This window comes from Thermobia domestica, chromosome 3, assembly GCF_964235325.1.
Source record: "Thermobia domestica chromosome 3, izTheDome1.hap1.1, whole genome shotgun sequence".
NCBI classification, from domain to species: Eukaryota; Metazoa; Arthropoda; class Insecta; order Zygentoma; family Lepismatidae; genus Thermobia; species Thermobia domestica.
Genome location: NC_137456.1, coordinates 295,097,082 through 295,120,823, shown reverse-complemented (window position 1 = coordinate 295,120,823; position 23,742 = coordinate 295,097,082). Strand labels below are relative to the sequence as shown.

Here is a 23,742-nt window from a genome sequence, read left to right as displayed (position 1 = left end):
CAGGAGACAAGGAAAATTGCATACTGTAGCTTGCGCATCAGCAACCTTAACTGATGCTGAGAAAAATTACAGTCAATTTGAAAAGGAGACCCTAGCAATAATATTCGCTGTTAAAAAGTTCCATAAATATCTATTTGGTAGACCTTTTGAGATTCAAACGGATTCCCTACCAGCAAAATTGATTTTTGGAGAAAAACATGCATACCAACTTTAGCTTCACCCCGCTTACAAAGATGGGCATTACTCTTACTTAATTATGACTATGTGATAAATTATTCCAAACATGTGGAAGTAGCAGATTGTTTGTCTCGGTTGCCATTGTCAGAAGAAGTGGGAGATTGGGAAATATCTCAAAATTTTGTTACTAATATCACAGTTGATCCACCCTTGTTCGCCAGGATTTGCAACGAAACGACTCTGGATTCTACGATTAATCAGATAAAGAACTGGTTGCTTCATGGTTGGCCTTCAAGATTGCCATCTACAGGTAATGTGACGGAATTAAAAGCTTATTATCGTCGACGTCATGAGTTATATGTGCAACAACAGTGTCTCTTTTGGGGTCATAAACTGGTAATACCGACGTCTTTAAGATCTATGATGTTGCAAATATTACATGAAGGACATTTAGGTGCACAAAACATGAAGGCTGAGGCAAGGTCAAATTATTGGTGGCCTTCGTTGGATGAAGACATAGATCTCGTAGTTCAAACATGTACTTCTTGTCAGGCTCTACACAATAAAGCACCACAACAGAAATATATATCATGGAGAGACTCAATACATCCTTGGCAACGAATCCATCTAGATTTCTTCGAGTTGGCTGGAAGAAAATTTCTTTTGTTAGTAGATTCGATGTCAAAATGGATAGAAGTATGGCAAATGAACTCTACTAATACTTCAGAAACGATTACAAAGTTGAACACTTGTTTCAATAAATTTGGTTGGCCTGAAGTCATGGTAACGGATAATGGTCCGCCCTTCTGTGGTAAGGACTTCAAGGACTATTGGTTAAAAAGGGGAGTGAAGATATTGAATTCTCCTCCGTGGCATCCCCAGAGCAATGGTTTAGCGGAAAGAACGGTGCAAACCGTAAAGGGTTTGATGAAAAAGAAATTAATGGAAAAGGGACTTTCTGTGTGTTCCTCCTCACAGTTGTTAAGGATCTTGGAAGACTTACTATATGGACTTAGGTTCACACGATCGGAAAAGTTGCATAATTCACCAGCAGGCTTACTCTTCCAATATGAACCACGTACCCGGTATAATATCACGTATCAAGACTGTAGGAAAGGCATTGATGACCAGAATACAAGCAAAGACAACGGTGTTTACAACCAGAACCAATACAGTAAAGGTCAATTAGTATGGGTCTTAAATAACCCCTGTCACTTCCCAAAATTTGTACCAGGAAGAATTATTCGATGTATAGGTAACTCTTTATATGAAGTGTGGGTAGAAAACAAGTGTAGAAGGGTACATGTACACCACTTACGTAGTCGAAGACAGAAATCAGAGAACATTAAGGTGTCTCGTAATGACTTACCAGTGAATAACCGAACAAGAGAAAATGTAAAAATACCAACGGTAGTAAATAGGTCTTCTGATAATTTTTGGTGGTATATGGAAACGGAAACCTTGCCTAATAATCTTGGTCACCCACCATTATCAGAAAAAAAGGACGAGGATGAAACGTCATTACGTCGTTCCGAGCGGCAGCGCAAATGTCCAGATAGATATACGCCTGAATAAAAAAAAGAGGAGGAGAATGTTGTAGTGGATGGAAAGTGTTTACATATTTCGTAGTAGCCGTTTTAATAATGTAGAAAAAAAGTATGTAAATTAATTTGTCTGTGAGCTTGTTGTCGATCATTATCCAGTGAATAAATAAGGAATTACTAGAGTAAAATGATTAATTATTATTTTTCCAGTTCTTTTCAACTGAATATGCTGGCGGGTTATGTCCAAAGTATTTTCGGTGTATTCCTGGTTCTAGGTCTTTGTATCATAGCAGAATATATTACTATCATATGGAATTATAGGAAAACGTCTAAAGTTATCATGACCGTGGCCATTTTGACTCGGGTCTTTCTGTCCTCGCACTTTTCTCCGGCCCTTCTGACATAGAACCATATATATAACGCTGCAGCTGAGTCCCTGGGGCAGACGGCGCGTATGAGTCAAGTGATTCGATCCCTGGCGCAGTTAAATGACTTATGTTACTGGTCATATCTCTTTCTTTTTCTTCTCTCTACATCGTGTCTGGAGATGAATCTTCTGACTAATAGGCTACAGCGGCGATTTTAAAAAGTAAGAATAGATATGCTATCAATTATAAATGTTAGGAATTTGAAAATCATATAAAGGGCAATAAATCGAAAAACACTATATCGGCCTTTTATCCCCCCCGTTCCATGGAAAAATTCATCCTCGTATTAGTGATTATCATGTTGCTTAGTTACTGTATTATATTGTGGTACTGTATACACACAATAAATACTTCTGTGTTTTATTTGCTAATAAGAACCTTATTTACATTTATTACGGCCCTTGCTTTACCAATAAATTGTCCCAGTATTTATTATTAAACTTTCGACTCTTTAGTTGTACTACACATATAATTGAGGCATATTCAGTAATAAGGCCACATAACCCTACTTGTCCTGTTCCCGGAACCACCATTATATACTGTAGGTGCTATGAAAAGTTCATCTCGATATCTTCATTTTTTGCAGCATGGCAATATTGTACTTGTAAATTTTTGCACCACTATTTTGGCGCACAGCTGACATTCAGACCCTACCAGCTCCTAATGCTTTGCTCCTTACAATATTATTAACCTAGAAATCTGGAAATAGTTTAAAAACTAAATTAAATTAAACCTGTTTAAAAGAAGAGGCGTGTACTTTATAGTACAACGAATTTGAAACTTGAAGAATAAAAAAATCATGGTGAAAAGTACTTAAACTCGAAAAAGAATGAAGTACCGGTTAAACTGGTCTCCTTGGTTCCTAAGGTTTATAAAAACGAGTGCTATGAGAAATTTTTCGTTCAAACTTAGTGCATTTTGTATGATTCCTTTTATAGTGTGAAAGAAAAATCTCTTCGAGAGTCGTTGCTTCCTTCGTACATAAGTAAGTGGAAACAACAAAATTTGCTCGTGAGCAGAAGAAACCACGAATCTATACATGGCTGTATTGTGTTAAGGATGGTGGAATAGCTACTGTGGTACCTGTATGTCAGAAATTGAGAGATATTGAACCTAATCCGGTCCCTTTTGTTGGAGTGAGCGAACAGAAACAGGAAGATGTTCAGTTCTTAATGATGTTCTTGTCAGCTGAAGACAGCGACTGGATTTAATTTATATTGAATGAGTACGAACATAACATAATCAATAACGCATTTATTACCATGAGTAATACATCATATTTTTATTTAGAAGAAATATATTATTGTGATTCATTAATAGTGTGCTATTTCTTCAATCAACAAGGATTTTCGAAAAAAAGGGCACATAACATTTAATACAAATGTGTTTATAAATATAATAAATAGTATATATTTTCCATTTAATGCAAGGTATGTATTAGTCATGTATATCTTTTATATTTAAAAATCCTGTAATAGGTATTTGCAAATTTAAGTTATTGTTATATACCTTCATAAAATCTTTAAGGCTCTTTTCCTCGATTCACGAAAGCGTGCCCTTCTTACGGAATAGGCCTTAATTTTGGGTTACTAGATAATGATAATAAAATAATAAGAATTAGTAAAATGTGTTAATGTGTATAACAGTTAACTCTGTATAACACTTAAAACATCTCGAATTCTCCGAATGTAAAATCACTTACTTCTTACTTTTCAGATAAAGAATTGAATCAAAAAGTTTTTAGAAATAATAAAATGGCGTATATTTTATTGATGTAACTAGTAAACTATAGTCTGATAGATATATAAGTCCAAACAAATATTTGTGTTGAACATAGTATTTTCGTTAGTTTATTTTGAAATATTACAAATTTAAATGTTCGATTTAAATATTTTACATTATTAAGCATAATTCCCACTTAGATCTTTGTCTACAGGAATATATGTTTTGGCTTCATTGCTCAATTAACTTGTAACAGATGCTTAGAGACTAGTTTCCCAGAGTAACAGCATTACCCGCAGGAAATTTAGCTTTATACTATTAATGTGTAAGAGTAGTCCGCAAAACACCTAATTTAATTTGATAATTAGAAAATATCCCCGTGTAAAGATTGTTGACCTTCCAGTCTCAAAACTTTAAAAAAGTTTCACTAATTACATATAGTCTATTTTTTTTAATAATGTCTCTTTTAACGCGCCGAAGCTAATAATATATTATTGTTGTTTGTAAAGAAACCGAAGTTTCATAAAAATGTGAAGGCTGGTTTCAACTATAAACTAAAGTTAAATTAATACATGGCTATAAGCATGTTTTATAATATATCGTTAGAAGCTTCACGGCCTGGGAGTAGAGCATGGGATCCGAAGCCCGGAAAGAACAAACGGAAAACCGGGTATCCCGTAGCGAATATAGTACGACATCCATTTAAGTACCATATATGTTACGGATGAGAATATAAGAGCAAAATATGAACATGTGAAACATATTTTTTTTATGTTCGGAAGAACATCAATAGATGTTTTAATTTGCTGTTTTTCAAAAGGAAATGTAGGTATATACTATGTTAGATAACGCTTTCGAATTGCATATAGCTTCATAAGGAAATAGTGATATAATCTCGCAACAATGAGCTTCTCACTTTTCCTAACTTTTAGCTAGGTAATGAGCTTATCATGCACCTGAATCGTACAATAAGAATAGATTAAATACTTTTTCACTTTCTAAACGAGGAGTTATATTTATTATGAAGATATTATCAAAGAAGGATAAAGCGGATATTGATATCACATCAAAACCCCTTAAACTAAAGGCACTGATATTAATGGAATTAGAGAGGGAATCAAAATCGGAAGACCATAACATAACATTTTCGGCATTCTGAAGGAAGCGATATGAGCAATACAGAATGCTTAAATATATAGAAATCTTTGCCCACTCTTGTTCTGCATTATATGAGTTATGAAAGTTATCTAAACTTAAAAATTTAAAGGCATAGAAGAAGCATTATATCAGTAATTCAAAATTATTAAGTTCACTATTCTAAACGTTTACCTAATTCACATTTTCATTTAGAGCTTTACTTTATTATTAGGTCTGTATCGTCTAGATTTTTTAGAGCGTCCCTATTTGATTAGTCAGTGGTAAAACTGATTACTGATGTATTGCCACTGGAAAATTGGAATTAGAATTTCAAAAGAAAGAACACGTCTCAGCCAGGAAATTGAATGTCATTGCAATATAAGATAAGCAATAACTATATGGACTGGATAAGAAATTTCTACCTTATTTGCAGCATTTAAATCCTGACTATCGACAGCTTCTTGACACTTGTTATACAAAAGTATTATTTTGGTGTAGATATATGCTGCACACTTTACAGAGGCTAAGGAAGAGATGGAGATAGAAATAAGCATTTGTGGAGCTCCGAATTCCGTGCATGATTTTAAGAGTTCAGAATTAATGATCGATTTCTGAAAATATAAGAAATAACAGTTTGAAATAAAGAAATGAACCGCAAGATGGTGGTCGTCCAAAAATCATCGTCCAAAATGTCTGGCTCTAGCCATGTTGTATATTTCCTACATCAACTTTAATAGAAATACTTCCATATGGATTTTAGAACGGGCGCTAAGGGACTTTTCAGACATCACACACACACACACACACACACACATATATATATATATATCTATCTATATATATATATATATATACATATATATATATATAAACAATGAATTTTCGATACATGTACACACACATATATATATGTATATATATAGGGGTAGACAGAAAATCTAAAATCACTTCAATCAGAACACGTACGTTTGGCCCTCCACTGTACAACATGTGTTGCAGTAACGGATTCTTTTTTGTTTTCAATGTATCGTGTGGAGTTTCCTCCTCCGTTTTCAGTAACCAGTTCCCCTGTGAGTGTCGTGGTGTGAAAGTGGTGCGTTAAAATGGGCGACCTGACAGACTTCCAAAGAGGCATGATCCTTGGTGCCACTCTGGTTGGAGCTTCATTGGCAGCATTGTCGAAAATTGTGGATGTATCGAAAGGAACTGTGTCCAATGTCACAAGGGCATACACAATTCATAGGCAAATGACGTCTGGAAAGCACAACAGTGGTCGAAAGACAATCCTGACACATAGGAACCGGACGGCATTAAAAAGGATTGTAGCAGCTAAAAAGAAGACCACTGCAATGAAAATTACGTCAGAACTCAATTCCGGAATCCAGCACCTGCTTTCGTCGAAAACAGTCCAAAGGGAACTTCATAAAATGAAAATTCATGGCAGAGCCGCTATCGTCAAACCCCTGGTCGCAGCAGTAAATACGAAGAGGCGTATCCAGTGATGGAAGGACCATAATGCGTGGACTCATGAGCAGTGGAAACACGTCATGTGGTCCGATGAATTGACCTTCACCTTGTTTTCAACAACAGGTTATGTTTAGGTATGGAGAACACCGTCGTAAGACTTCATGGCCCTGAATGGAATGATGAATGCTCAGTCGTACAAGTTCATTTGGGGGACCAGGTTCTTCCCATGGCCCAAATATTGTTCCCTGATGGTGATGGCATCTACCAAGATGATTTGGCACCCTTTCACGCTACAAACAGGTTAAATCATGGTTTTGGGGAGCATGTCCAGAAGCTATCACACCTCCCCTGGATCTCACAATCAACAGATCTGAACATTATTGAGCCATTGTGGGCTGAGTTAGATTTGTGTGTTTGGTCTTATTACAATCAACCAGCATTCCTTAAGGAAATGGAGCATGTTTTGGAGGAACAATGGTACAAAATTACACACACCACGATTCAGGAGCTGTATACGTCCATTCCACGTCGGATCCAAACTAGTTTGGATGCAAAAGGAGGCCCAACACCATACTAGGTATGCTTTTCATACTTTTGCAAACATTTTAGATTGTTTGTCTAACCCGTATATATATATATATATATATATATATATATATATATATATATATATATATATATATATATATATATATATATATATATATATATATATATATATATATGTGTGTGTGTGTGTGTGTGTGTGTGTGTGTGTATTTTCTTGGTACTTGTTTAGTACTTAGTGTACAAGAACAAATAAAGATGATACTTATCTTCTCTAAACCGTTTATTACTTTAAGTGAGGGAAAGTATAATACTTTTTATAGGTATACTATATATTTTACCTGAAAGAGTACATTTCATAAAATGACATAAACTTAAGATCGTACTTTTATACTATTTCATGTTAGTGTTTTTATGTGTTATTGCAGAATCTGCAAGAAATTCGTCAATTGTTATTACAATTCACAACAATTTGACTGTAGCTCCAAGATACGTCCTATGCCACTTAATCCAACAAGTTTCTACGCAGTGAACTCGAAAGTCACAAAGTAAGGGTTCTACGTTATGCCATGTAATATTCAATTATTTATGTAGAATAAGGCAATTAATATAAAGAAACGTCATCCTTGTAATTTAAATCACTTAAGGTCTAATGCTAGTTTATTAACATAACGCCATTTAAAAATAAACTTATCTTCGCATTATCTTCTTGAAAGATAGTTTATGTACACTTATCACTTTTTATACTCAATTGCAATGATGTATCTCTGATTTCACATATATTCTATTTTAATTTTCATCATGTATTACTTGTTCTAATTATATAGCTGATCTTAATAGCATTATATTTAATTTGTTAATTGTAAAGGTAACAGAACTAAATATGTTATAGGTAAAATTGCACCTTTCGCATCCCGTTTTCCAAATTAACAATAGTGTTGTACCAAATTAACCACAGTAACCATAAGTAAGGTTATATCTGATCCACATATTTATGACACGAAAAAAATCAACATAATATCTGATTCAAAGGAATGTATACAAATCAAATTCACAGGAGGGGTGCTGTGGCTCAGTGGTAGAGCGTTCACCTCTGGTGCTTGGGGTTCCGGGTTCGATCCCAGCCCCGCCAAGTGAATTTTGTGGTGGACAAACACCGTGCTCGTGGGTTTTTGAGTTCTTCCGTTTCCTCCTCTCTCATCATCATTTCACTCATCTCTCATCATCACCGTCTCCTTTAGCCTAACCAGCATAATTGTGGGACGTAAAACTCAAAGATTTCATTTCATTTTTTTTCAAATTCATACGACCCGTAGGATTTAAGTCTGTGTGTAAATAAATCCAAATTTAAATAATTCCCTAACTTTCCTAGAAGAGCAGGCAACATTTATTACAACACGTGCACGCACATGCTCTATTCTTTGAAATTGTTCAAAAACAATTACGAAATGAAAAAGCTAACGTTCCTCTACAATTTAAACAAATTATTTCAAAACGACGTTCTCATTCCAACCTTCAATACTTTCTTAGTTTTGACAATAATAATATGATTGTCATTTAAATAAGAGAAAAATGCTACAAAAGCAGTTGAAAAAATAAAATTAACCCTCGGAAGACAATACTACTGCGCGTTTCAGGTTATAATAATTGGTATTTTACAGATGTCCACTGTAATTTTGTTTTGAATCGTAACTTCATTGGTTTGAAAATTGATTGTATTGACCAATTTAATCCCATGTGAGTCGTTATTGACCCAAGAACAATTTGCGATACTTAATGTCTCATGGTTAGCAACTATAAAAATATTAAGTTTGTATGATGTTTTGTACTAAAAGGATCGGATGGGATAGGATTCGATTTGCTGTCAAAATAGTATAATAAAATCTACTCCCTCATTCTACCCCCTCAGCCAAGAGGACTACATTAAATTTGCTTAATTTTTATTAACTTATGTGAAGAGACTAATATTTATTGACTTTCGTTGATCTCCCACAAAATCATTTATTCTTTAAGACATCTTCAGACTTATCTTCGGTGTTGTGAGATTATTCTTTTTTTTCTTTTTTTTTCTAATTTCATAAAAGACATCTCTTATGTGTCAAAGAACGCTAGTTATTCGGATGTCTTAGTTTATGAAATTCATGTATGTCTGAGAATTTAGTCTACGTTTCTCTTCCGTAATTTTGTGTTTTCGAGGCTAAATCGTGGAAGTGTTTGTTTATGTTATATAATGTATTATGTCAATGTGTATTTTATGTAATAAAGCTGAGAGAGCTCCTTTCCTAACTATCTGTCCATCTCTGACGTCATGAGTACCTGTTGGGACGAAAACATCTCATCTACACGTGTCTGGAGTCAGCAGGATTACCAGAAGATGTTGGTCTTTAAATACTCCCTCTATCCCGGAAACAGGGAGTCACACGGAGCCTTTGGAGAGACACGGAGCCTTCGAAGTCTCACAGAACCTTTGGAGTTGCTTGGAGACTTTGGAGTCGGTCATCGAGGACTTTAGTCGCGAAGTTATCAAAAGACAGTCAACGGAGTCGGTCCGGGGAGTGCACGGCAGTCAATCGAGCACTTCGGGAGTAATTTGGAAAACAAACCGAACAGTTTATAATTCGGTACCCGACATATTGAACACCAGGCGAACAACAGGAGGAAGCCCAGCAGAGAAGATGAAGCTACAGGTACTGTGACGTCAGTTTTCTTCCTTTCTCTTCCTCACCTCTCTCCTACCCTCACTCTCTCCAGAAAAAGCTAAAATTCTTATTTTTATTTCTTTTAAAATCAGACGGGTGTCGTCCGGTCCCAGGACTCGTTCTACCCTTGAGAAACATCCCAAGAATCTCACTTTGACGACACAGCTTTCTTTGAAAATACTTTTCAAATTAAGCACCCGTAAAATTGTGTTTTTTTTTAAATATTATATAACAATTTTACTTCTGTATCACTCTTTGCATGGTACACTGCTTCTTTTCTTTTTCTTTTTTTGTACAAAGAATGAAACTGGAATGGTTAGTCAGTCAAGGTAATTCGTGACCGTCCCATGGTCTTCCATTATCTTTGCACACATTCAGCCCATATTTACATTATATATATATTTATATCTCTTTCTTTTATTTATATATATATATATATATTTATATATAATAGTGTACATTAATATACCACAGTCATGTCAATACATACGAAAGATTAGGTCCCAAAAGGAAAGTACACAACAATTACACCTCGTCCAACCCAAAGAAAGAAAAGAAAAAAAAAACATCTGTATCAGAAAACAGTCACAAAAAAACAAGAAGACATTTGATGTAGAACAGAAATTTAGACAACTGTTAGGTCGTAGCACCATGGAAGGAGATCATCAACTTCGGAGTACAAAAGTGTTCGGTGCCTTGTAGTGAAGTGCTCGTATCACTGAACAGAACCACAATCATTTCTCGACACATTGCTGCTGTTGAACTGCTGATTGTTGTCCGAATCCGAGGTATTTTATGCCAGTCTGATGCTCTGGATTATCTGGAAGACAGCTGAGCCACACACAACGAAAACGAACAGCGCGAGAAGCCACGGTCCCACTGGATATTTCTCATCCTGAGGTTTCGATGATTTGGGAACATTTCCTCTCAATGTGACGTTTTTACTAGCTTTTTCATTTGCAATGCGCATTCTCTGTTTTGGGGCCATGGTTTGGAACGTTTATGAATGATTAAAAATTAAATCACAACAAAACTCCACACCAGATTACCTCCACGTTGACCGACGTAATCGTATGGGGGGGGGAATAAAAATAGAAATTACTAAGAAAGAACCAGCATCTCTACCATTTTACGGGTGCTTAATTTGAAAAGTATTTTCAAAGAAAGCTGTGTCGTCAAAGTGAGATTCTTGGGATGTTTCTCAAGGGTAGAACGAGTCCTGGGACCGGACGACACCCGTCTGATTTTAAAAGAAATAAAAATAAGAATTTTAGCTTTTTCTGGAGAGAGTGAGGGTAGGAGAGAGGTGAGGAAGAGAAAGGAAGAAAACTGACGTCACAGTACCTGTAGCTTCATCTTCTCTGCTGGGCTTCCTCCTGTTGTTCGCCTGGTGTTCAATATGTCGGATTACGACTTCAACTGTTCCGATACCGTAATGCCCTTGTACATCTGCAAAGTGTATCTGTGTTCCTAGGATGTGACAAAGCTCTTTAAACACAGCACTAGTGAAAGCTGCTCCGCGGTCACATGCGATCTCTGTTACTAGTCCATATTTCAGAATAACGTTCTCGTATAGAAAAGAACTAACGGAAGCCGCTGAAGCATCTGGTAAAGATCCAGTGATACAGAATCGTGTCCCTTCATCCACGACAACAATGAGAAACTTGTGTCGTAAGATATTATTACAGGGGTACACTCCTCCTAAGTCAACATACACTCTATAGAAGGGTGGAACACAGGGGTGTGTCTGCAGACTTCCGTAAGGTTTGCCACTACGCTTTTTCAATACTTGACAGCTAATGCATTGTTTGCATTTTTCATAAACGAATTTCTTCATGTTTACAAAATAAACAGATTTCACTAGGAGGTTATACGTCTTACTGAAACCAGCGTGATTGGCACCTAATTTCTCTGAATGGGCCTTCTCGAATACTACATCCCTTAACTTGGTGGGCACTGCTAATAGAAAAACTTTTCCCAATGGCGTCTTGTTAACTTTATACAGGATGTTCTTACGCAGGGCAAAATGCGATGCTCTCCTCTCATACTCCGGGTCTTTGTCGGGTCTATCCTCCAAATACGCAATGACTTTACTCAGAAATCCGTCATTCCTCTGCTCCTTCTTAAGGTCAATGCTATCCAAGTCCTCGATCATGAAGATTCTTGGGTCTGAGGCACTCTCTTCTTCGTCCTCCTCGTCTCTTCGATGTTTTACAAAGCGGCTGATGGCGTCTGCTTCTAAATTCTCGGAACCAGCAACATGAGAAATCGTAAAGTCATGAGAATCAATCTCTGACAACCAACGAGCGAGTTTCCCTGTCAAGTTCTTACTATGGCGAAGAAATGTGATAGCCTTCGAATCAGTGTGAAGATGAAAATGACGTCCAAGGATAAAGTAACGAAAGGAGCGTAAAGCGTAGAGAAGGGCTAAAAGTTCCAAATGGTAGACGGACAAATTCTTCTCCGATGGAGCAACTGCTCTGCTCGCATACGCAATTGGCACCAATTCAGCATCCGGCTCATCTGTAGCTGGTTGTTTGGCTACACAGGCCAAACCTTTCTTGCAAGCATCTGTAAAGATGTGCAGCTCTCTTTCAGGCTTGTAGGCCATTAAAGTTGGACTCTCCAAAATCGCATTTTTTAATGCTTCGAAGGATTGCTGCTGTTCGGAACCCCAAGTAAATTCCTCGTCACGCCTCATCAATTTCTGTAAAGGGTGCGCTATCTGGGCAAAGTCCTTGACATACCTTCTCAGGAAAGAACAAACACCGAGAAAACTCTTCAAGTTCTTCTTTGTCCTTGGGCGTTGGTAGTCCTTGATCGTGTCCAGCATCCGGTCAGAGATCTGTAAACCATATTTCGAAAGTTTATGGCCTAAAACCACCATAGAGTGATGTGCTATTTTCGTCTTCTCGGGTGACAATTTTAACCCACGTTCTCGATATTTTTGGAAGAGGATGGTGCACCAGTGTATCATCTCGTCCACAGTAGAGGCCACTACATAAAAATCGTCGACGTAATACATTATATTCGAACTCGGGACGCCTGCGAGAGTCAATTTCACTAATCTATTCAAAGCAGCTGCCGAGGACACATGGCCCATAGGCAGAACTTGGTAAACATAACTCGAAGCACCTGGTACGGAGAATCCTGTACACTCCTGACTCTCTTTTGTGATTGGAATTTGGAAGAATCCCTGTTTCATGTCACTAGAAGTGTAAAGAAGACGTCCCGCCATGCGAGCAAGCAAGTCATCAATCGATGGCGTCGCAAAGTTCGAGGGGAGAGATTGCCCATTGAGATGGCGCAAATCTGATACAAATCTGAACTGTCCATTGCGTTTTTTCACTAAAAGAATAGGGTGGTTCCATGGAGACGTCTGCTCACGAATCGTTCCTTGTCTTAGCATAGTATCCAGCTGTTGTTTGAGGACTTCACGTAGGTGGTAAGGTACTAAATAAGGTCTTTTGTTTACTGGCGTGGGGTTGGAAAGTCGTATCTCATGCTCAAAACCACGGGCGAGTCCCACATCGTCTTCCGACCAACTCCAAACATCGGCAAACTGGTGAATTAGGTCGTAAAAACGCTCCCGGTCTTTTGGAGACAAATCTGGGTTGACATCTACTCTTTGTGGGTCACACATCTTTCTAGACTGTTCCAACTTCTCTGGAGACGGTAAAGATTCTTCTGACGCTGTCAATGTCCTTTTTTCTGGATCATCGGGTACTTCCTCGAACTCCTCTGCATCGCCTATCTTCGTTCCTTGGCGCAACTTCACGGTGTTGACGGTGGGATTCGTTACAAACACCACTGGGAACTCACAATCTACTATTACCCTCGGGATAAAAATTCCCAACATTTCCTCTATACGCTGAGATGGTAACAGTAACGCCTTTTTCCCCGTAATGTCCCAACAGGAACGTAACTTCACTAAAGTGTGCGAACGAGGTGGTAAAACGGTATTCTCTAAGACTCTAAAAATAGCTCTAGATTCCCGAGCGATTCTCGCTGTTAATACTTCAGATAAATTGACCTCTAAATTTCTAGGTGGTAACTTCCTAGACGGAGGACGTCCAAAACGATACAAAGTCAAATTTTGCTTATCATAATTTAAGATGGATCTATGTTTTTCTAAGAAGTCCGCACCAACCAAAGGACCATAATCAAAATTCGGGATTATCCTAAAAACGTGAGTAAAACACCTGTTGAAAGGAAAAATTTCAACAAGGCAATTTCGGATACTTGAATGCTTCTTCCCGTAACTCCCTTCAATCTGGTGTTAAGACGAAAACGTCTTGCGTTCTTCGGAACGAGATTCTCCCCGAGACAGCTTATTTGGCTACCAGAATCTATCATGATCTTAACTTGCTGACCATCTAAAAGGGCCGAAACATGTGGTAAGTCGTTAGAAGATACAATGGGGACTATAACGCACCTCCGAGCAGATTCGTCCCAGTCATCTACTCTGTTTTTGAGTTTAAAGACGCCCTACAGTACCGTGCAATATGGTTAGGCATGTTACATTTATAACAAACAATAGGACCCTTACTAGGAGTCGAACTCTGGGTCTGTGAAGAAGATTGCGTGGAAGAACCTGAATTGTTTTTATTATTGTTGTTATTATTGTTTCTACGGTTTTGACGATTATCACTTCTCTCGTTATTACCCTGACCTACATTCCTTTGCTGACTTTTCTTATTTTGTGCATAATCGCTACCTTGATTGTCATCATTTGAGGTTAACGCGGATATCTGAAGAGTCATTTTAGCTAATTGCTGTTGCAAGTCATTCATTTGATCACTAATTGCCTTAGTCTGTTCTTTCTGAGCTGTAGCTGACTGAACAAAATTCTCTTGCCTGTACAGCGGACTTTGAACTGCTGACTCCGCACTTCTACATAACTGACTATCAACTTGGCTTGGCGGAAGCACTGACGAATGCAAGACCGCAGAATTCTTTTTAAAGAATTTTTCCAACTCTTTTCTCTTGAGTAATAGCCGAGTCTTTTCTTCCACTACTAAATCACCCAATAACGCAGATACCGTATTATATTCTTTACGAATGACGACCTTGAAAAAGTCGGGCAATAACCCTTCTATGATCAGTTGTATTTGTTTTCTCTCAGGCGCGTTAGGATCTGCTCTCAGAATGAGATCCTGTTTTGCATATACATAATCAACGACTGACTCATCATCGCCCTGTTCCCGTCCTCGCATTTGGGCCTCTGTCAACTGAGGAACCAAATTATCCTTAAACGCTGTTATTAACGCCTGCTTAAATTGCTCATAAGACAGCTGAGCAAAATCCGGCTTTCTCTCTATAGATGTAAACCATGATTCAGCTGGACCCCTAAGCAAATTCCCAAGTACAAGCTTCCGTCTCATTCCATCCCAACCATTGATGTCAGCAATAGATTCAACATTTACGCACAAAACGTTCCACGTCTTCCCCTAATCTAGCGTAGAAAGGCTCTGGTCTCACTATGGTATTAAAAATAGGCAACGGTTGGTTATCGCCTCCTGACGCCATGTCTAAACTGGGCTTCTCAACGGTAACTTCCCAAGAATCGGGAGAAATATCGGATAAGACCTCAGAAAATTCTAACTTTTTCCGAAGCTGGTCTAAATAATTTCTGGTAAACTTAGCCGATACAGGGGACGAACAAGCCGCGGGATCGAAATAAATCGTGTCACTAAGATTTAAGAAGTCATCACCCGGTACTAAAAATTCGTCAACAAGACGTCGCAACATATACACAAAAAATGAACTAAAATGGGCACTAGTTTAACGAAATACACTGTGTACATATATAACTACTTAAGTCTAAATTACACATGCAAAAACTTAGAGGGAGGAAGAGAGATAACAGAATGTCTTAAAGCACAAGAGGTATTTGGGGTTTCTCCACCACTCTTCAAAGGATTGAAGAGAAAAGAAAAAAAACTTGCGAATAAGAAAAAAATAAACTCATAGCGTTTGAGAAGCGTAATACAGAGAGGGTGGGGGAGGGGTAGCGGTGGTGAAAATGATTAGAAAAAAACTTAATTGAAAAGTTGTAAAGAAGAAACCAGTATATCCACCCTATTACGGGGGGAATAAAGAAAAAAATACTGATAAAAGATCAGCATCTCCGCCATTTTACGGGGGGGGAATAAAAATAGAAATTACTAAGAAAGAACCAGCATCTCTACCATTTTACGGGGGAGGGAATAAAAATAGAAATTACTAAGAAAGAACCAGCATCTCTACCATTTTACGGGTGCTTAATTTGAAAAGTATTTTCAAAGAAAGCTGTGTCGTCAAAGTGAGATTCTTGGGATGTTTCTCAAGGGTAGAACGAGTCCTGGGACCGGACGACACCCGTCTGATTTTAAAAGAAATAAAAATAAGAATTTTAGCTTTTTCTGGAGAGAGTGAGGGTAGGAGAGAGGTGAGGAAGAGAAAGGAAGAAAACTGACGTCACGGTACCTGTAGCTTCATCTTCTCTGCTGGGCTTCCTCCTGTTGTTCGCCTGGTGTTCAATATGTCGGGTACCGAATTATAAACTGTTCGGTTTGTTTTCCAAATTACTCCCGAAGTGCTCGATTGACTGCCGTGCACTCCCCGGACCGACTCCGTTGACTGTCTTTTGATAACTTCGCGACTAAAGTCCTCGATGACCGACTCCAAAGTCTCCAAGCGACTCCAAAGGTTCTGTGAGACTTCGAAGGCTCCGTGTCTCTCCAAAGGCTCCGTGTGACTCCCTGTTTCCGGGATGGAGGGAGTATTTAAAGACCAACATCTTCTGGTAATCCTGCTGACTCCAGACACGTGTAGATGAGATGTTTTCGTCCCAACAGGTACTCATGACGTCAGAGATGGACAGATAGTTAGGAAAGGAGCTCTCTCAGCTTTATTACATAAAATACACATTGACATAATACATTATATAACATAAACAAACACTTCCACGATTTAGCCTCGAAAACACAAAATTACGGAAGAAAAACGTAGACTAAATTCTCAGACATACATGAATTTCATAAACTAAGACATCCGAATAACTAGCGTTCTTTGACACATAAGAGATGGCTTTTATGAAATTAGAAAAAAAAGAAAAAAAAGAATAATCTCACAACACCGAAGATAAGTCTGAAGATGTCTTAAAGAATAAATGATTTTGTGGGAGATCAACGAAAGTCAATAAATATTAGTCTCTTCACACTTATACGTATATGATTCCCTAGCTCTGACACGCGTCGCTTCCAACCCATAGACAAGAGTTTTCCTGCTTATTATTGATTCATGTACAACATCTTGGCTACCAAAACTAATTTATATTTGGCAGACTAGGTTTAAACCAAAAAGTCTAATACTTCACTCGACGTTCAATTTCTTTGAACCAACTTCTTCACTAAAAATTGTGAAATTCCATTCCCAATTGTGTTCTGCTCCTGAAAAAACCCTTGAAAGTATGGTTACCAGAATACACAACACCGATAATGATTTTGATTTTTTAAATATTTTTATTATTGTAATTCATTGCTTTTTAAAGAAATATCTCCATAGATGGATTTTCCTATAATCTCCACTTACAAATAAATGAAAATTATCCAAAAACGTAAGGAAAATTGATTTAATGTGAATCATCATGCGTTACAGTATAAGCACAATATTTTTGAGCATGAGGGTACTTTATACGAAAATGTTTCTGAATGATACTTAATATTTTGGAAGTTGCAGGAATGTACCCAGAGGTGGGTCACGGAGTTCCGTAACCCAACACGAAATCTCGGAACCATAGTTTAGAAGTTTGTAAAGATAGTAATTTCCACTTAAAAGTTAATTCTTCAGTAAGATTAATGACAGTAGTATCGACAAAGAAAAGTATAAAGTTGTTAAAACAGTTTAAAACAAATTTAAGATTAAGAACTTTGGTCAATGTCACTACATGTATTTACAAAGGGGTATGTTGTTATTGTCAGTAGTGTTCTCACATATTAGAAAATATGTATATGCACTATGACATTAATTCATCTTCGGATAGGACCGCAATAGGTTTAGTTTATGATACCATGTTAAACATTGGAAGCATGTTATCAAAGCTTTAAATTTTAAGCTATAGTTTAGATAATAGGGAAATGCATAGTAAATGGGGTTAGCTCAAGTTAAAATATATATGTAAAATAAATATATAAAATATTATTGAGGGAATTCCTAATAGGACTTATATAATACATTTTGAGGGAAAATACTTTTTGAATTGGAAATCAGTCAATTTACAGGGCAGATAAAGAAGAAATAGAAAAATATGTTTCACAAATTTGTGGGTGCATGCAACAACGTGACATGTGACATTTTTGTGAAAAATGACTTATCGCCATTCATGAAGGGTCCGGGTTTCATTCTACTTGTTGAAAAAGGTGCAAAGATTTGGTAAGTCTACCAAAAGCTAGCGCTCACATCGTATCAGGAATTGGAATTAATGGTTGTAGTGTGCAAGGACGTGATATGTTCTTACCACACTCCATTCTTCCTATTCTTGATACAAGCGACATTGTACTGGATTTATGATGATTTATAACACAATTTGCCGTTACGTGGTCATACTTTTCTACATTGTGACAGATGTTACAATTATTGGAAAGAAGGAGAAGTCTACAATAACAGTATAAAGTCCGCACTAGTGGGCCAATACTATTAGAACACCTGAAAGAGCCATACCTTTCCGAATAACAGAAATAACGAGAAGTAGGTTATTTTCCCTTGCTCATGTTGTTTCATCATTATTCTTCCGCAAACAATGTGTTCAAGGTGAACCAGTTTACATACACAAAGTTTTCAATCTTAGAATTACCAAAGGGAAAAATTATATTGTCGATATCGCTTACTACTACTTTTACATAACTAATTAGCAATCAATCAACATCGCCAGGATTCACCAGTCCCACGTCTCAGGGAATTGATTGCTCTCTACTTCGTACAAAAAATATCTACTGCGAAATTAAAGGTTTGTCAAATCTTTAACTAACACTCCACAATAATTTTGAGATTACTAGGAAACTAAAATCGGCGCGACTAAATCATTACCAAGCGGGCTTCAAAGGAAGCGGAGCACCATTAAAGTAAACCACATGCTTGTTTGCTACATTAGAGGGGAATGCCAACAAATTCTTCTAGTTGAGGTCCGTCTTCTGATAAAGCCTGATGGAGATACAATGTTGATTTTTATACCTTCTTCTAGAGACAACGATGAACAAAGTCAACACGCTGTAAAATCTCTTCATCTCCTTATTTAACATGTTCCATTTACTGTCAAATGAATCCTTCAACATATTCTATATAATTTATACCTTTACTGACATGTAACATTGTTACCATTGTTACTATTGATACCTTTCAAAATATACACTTTTTGGCATAAGTTTAGCGATGGCAATAGCGCGTCTTTTAACTCTACACTCATGCCGTTTATGCTTAGTTTGGATTGTTATCTAAAATATAAGTGTGGTTAGGATAAATATTTTCTTGAGTGTAAAGGAAGCCGGTTGAAGACGATTTGAACCTGGCAAATATATTAACAGTGCTACACCATGGCCTAAGAAATTATGTTTTTTCTGCGTGTTAACATGAAAGAGATCTAGACGTAGAAATAGAAATGGAAATGATAGCAGAGGAAGAATGTGATTACAATCAAGAGTAGTGTTACTATAATGTCACGTGTCAGGTTCATGTACTCTAAGATCTGTCTGTCGAAGGCGTCGTACAAAAAATGTGTACGTAGAGTTTTAGCATATAACAAAACAGCGATTTCAGGATATTGTTTTTTTATCATTTACTAAATACAATACTGGAAACAAACTATAATGATCAAAGCAATAAGTGTAGATATTATATCTCGAGCCTTTTGCAAATCTTATTTATTAATCTTATCTTTTTATTTCGTAAATCTTTAATTGTAACATCTCAAGTTCTTCCTTCCACCCACAGAAATATTCCGGATAATTATTACACACGTTAAATATTAGATATGTATCTTGGATATGCAAAACTACTATTTAATCATATCAAAAAATATTAGTTACACCATGTATCAAATATCCAAAGCAATTAACAAGCATATATTTCTCAAGTAATACGTTTATCTAGAAACATAATTGTCTTACGAGGAATGTTTCAAACAATGAATTGCAATTGTAAATTTGGTCCTTTCTGTTTGTGATAGGTATACAGACTACATTATATACCACCTGCATAAATTTGTTCTCTTTCAAAGAAACATACGGTACCAAAAATTTTAAATGACATATTTTATTTTCTGCCCAGAGTTCTAACAAACGTTAGGTCCAGTTCAGCTCTACATTATTCACAAATAAAGTAAACAAAACTAAGTAAACATGTTTAAATCGTCAATTTCATATTAAATACCAAATACATCTGAAAATTCGCGGAAAACGCCTCGATTATTATAGTCGGGGAATAACATGTATTATCGTAGCAACGTATCCATAATGTAAAGAATAGTTACTCATTTCTCTAATAATTTTAAATTACTTTTCGCCTTCCTTAGCATACAACAACAGCTTAGGAACATAAATCTAAAGGAGACGCTCTTAATGTAACTATTTTGTGCGTGACAGCTGGAATCGAAATACAAAGTACCGAAAGTGCAGAAGTGGAGTACACTAAAAGAATCAAAGAAAGCAACCACTTCCAAGAGCTGAATGATATTTACCAGATTAAGCAGTATGCTGATGTTATATGTCTGTTAGCGGATAATAGAAGAACAATAGGACGAAATTTTGAGGCCTTATTAAATCCTTCAAAAGATATTGATTAGAAGTTAATGTAGATAAAACCAAATACATGAAAGTTCACCTTGATTCTATTACTATGAATTATGGCTGGGACAAATTATCAGATAATACTTTCGGCAAAGTGGATTCTATCAAATATCTAGGGTCAACATTAACAGAAAATGTATACACGAAGAACTTAAAAGTCTACTTAAGGCAGGGAATTCGTGTTATTATTCAATTGAATACTTTTTGTAGTAGCGAATTCTCTCAAGGAAGGTGAAGCTTAAAATGCAGTATATGAAACGATAATCATACCCATTGTGCTGTAGTTATGAAGCGTGGTTGCCTTATTCTGAGTGAAGAAACAACACTAAAAAATATAAGAATAAGATACTGAAAGAAAAATTCCGATCCAAGTGGAACGGAAAATTATAATAACGGAAATTTAATAACGAAGAACTGCATAGTTTATGATTTTTGTCAAACATTGTCAGCGTCGCCAAGTGTAGAAGACTAAGGTAAGCAGGCAATTTAGCCTTAATAGAAGAATGTAAGAATCTTTAAAGGTTTTAACTGAGAATTGAATGACAAAACGTGATTTAGGAAGACCTATTTACAAAGGGGGCGGCAATATTAATACACAGCTCCCAAAAATAAGAGTGCAAGATAGAAACTGGTTTCAATTAACTAAAGACAGATTTCAAAGAACATCGTTTCTTACCGCGACATTGAATCTCTGGGCTCCGTAAGTCACATAGTTAGTTAGTTAATTTTACTTTTATAAATAATTAGAACAGTAACCGGGAATACTTTTACTCTACTATTTATTTTGTTCATGTATTTTATTTGAAAGATTACATAAAGCGTTTCAGTGTTATGCATGTGATTCAAAAGGTGACCGAAAAGGTGAACTCCTTATATATTCTCGTTATTTCTCACTTTCAGCGAAGGCGTCGGTAACGAAAACTGAAGACAGGTAAAGTTAGTGGGTGAGAAAAATAACACTAGTGATAGTTTATAATTACGAAGTAATAATGAGATAGTAACAACAATAATTATTATATTTCCTACAGGGGAACTCCATCGAATGAAGAATGGTTTCTGACACCTGACGGCGAAATTGAGTTTATTTTCATGATGAGGAAACTTGAGACAAAAATGGATGTAAGTAACTGGGTCACAACACATCGATCCATAAATAAATGAATGTCTCTGTTGACTATATTTCTCACCGAATGCACCAAACAATAACATATAAATTATTTGGGATACAGTAAGGATGTTTCTACCCAGAAAGTTATTTCCTTAAACCTGCATACGTTAAGCATTCGGCATTCTTTACATTTTCAGTTAGTGTATCTTAAGACATATATTTTGTACTTTCCCTTAAATTTATTAAAAATTAAAATCAGAATAGTATACATACGTTTATTATAAATAATGTTTATTTGTATTCTTAAATGTTTTCGTTTTTTCTGCATGTATAAATTTTAGTTCTATTTTCCTTCATAAATACTGTCTTGTGGAATACACATATAATATTATTATCATCTCTAAAACTGAGTGCTAAGTTATTAACTACCTTGCTGTATATCTTGTGTTTATAACTTCTAACGAAACACAATTACACACATAATGGAATTTATGTGTCTATAGTTTCTTACTCTCGATACTGTAACTTGTATCAGTACAATTATTAAACAATTTCATAAATTTATAAAAGTATATTATTTGAAAACAAATATATATAAATGTCTTTATTCCATATTTAAATATAGATTTTATATTCTATTTTCTTTAATTGTTCTGGAAATAGTGCATTAGATTTCTGACACATTTACGATATATAAACTCACATAGATCACTTCTTGAGTACTTTCTCGTTTTTTACATAAGCACAGTAAAAATTTTCTCTATATATAGACTTGCTTTTATAGTTAGATTTAGCCACAAATTCCACATATTCCATTCATGTGTATATAAGTTCTATATTAACTCTCATTCAAATAGTTCCCCTGTTATTTCCGAAAAAATCTTTCATCATTTCAAGAAATCTTCTTTTTATAGCATTTCTCAAAGTTAACTGACGTCTCTGACCTACATACTTTTCCATCTTATGTCATATTCAGTTATATTTTACGACAACAAAATGCTAAAAAAGTGAAATACTTGTTTGCTTTAAAATAGTTGCATCAACGAAGTACCGTATAATCGGAAAATATTTTAATAATTATATTTTGATAAACATTGAAGTAGTATTCAGATTCACTGAAAAATCAATTTAGTATTTCCATTTTATCGTAGCGATTCTACAACATATCTATCTCTGTAAATTATTTCCTTTTATAAATAACAAATTTCTATGACGTTTATTTGATATTGTAAATTTAAATATAGTAATAATTATATAAATTCAGTTCAATATCTCTCATAGATATTACATTTGAGATTCAGCTACTCTCTCTCATTTTCTATACCTACGAATGGCAAGGTGAATCCGGAGGACTCATTGATTTCATAATTTTGATAGTATTTATTATATTCTTTATAAGTAGTTGTTTGTTATTTTGCATCATACTATTATAATTATAAGGATTTGAACATGTGCTAGTTTTACCAAAAGTTTTCCAAGCTCAGAAAAATATTATGTAACGCAAAGTGACAAAGTTAGTCCGAGAGACAATTGTAACACGTCACTAAAATTACTTTTTGTATATAGACAACTTCTTTCTCTAATTCTAAGTAATACTCTCATAGCACTAATTATCCTCATAGTGACTATGTCCAACATTATTTCTTCATAATTAACTATAATAAATGAGATATCTTCCTGGCATTTTAGTAACAGAATAAATTGTGTATATACTGAGAAACTAGTATTATTTTATACTTTTCGGCAACCATTGCATTGCATATATATTGTATTTTTTCTTTATGCTTACATTCATAGCTAAACTATAATTTCAGAAATATTAGTGAGTTTGTGAAATGCTTGAGCAGTTGAGGGGGAGTTTGCAATGGCTGCTGGATCACGAGCTGTTGATACCGAAGATGTAATTCTGGAGGAGTTGGTCGCTGTACGTGATGAATTATTTGTGTTGACTAAAGAAAGAAAATAATGGAAGTGTTTGTGATAGCAAAGTGTATGAATTACCTGATCTAATTAGTGACTGTAAAATGTAGAAATGCAAATAGGTCAACCAAATGCTGTAAGCTAACATATTTACAAGGCTTTATATGGAAA

General features: G+C 35.9%; 1 protein-coding gene across 1 annotated transcript; it reads right to left on the bottom strand.

The window, feature by feature from the left end:
• Positions 1–9,942: 9,942 nt before the first annotated feature.
• LOC145681111 (stress-associated endoplasmic reticulum protein 2-like) lies at positions 9,943–10,789 on the bottom strand. Its single transcript, XM_081752523.1, has one exon. The coding sequence runs from the start codon at positions 10,706–10,708 to the stop codon at positions 10,514–10,516; it is 195 nt and encodes a 64-aa protein (XP_081608649.1). The 5' UTR covers positions 10,709–10,789; the 3' UTR covers positions 9,943–10,513.
• Between the last annotated feature and the right edge of the window lie 12,953 nt (positions 10,790–23,742).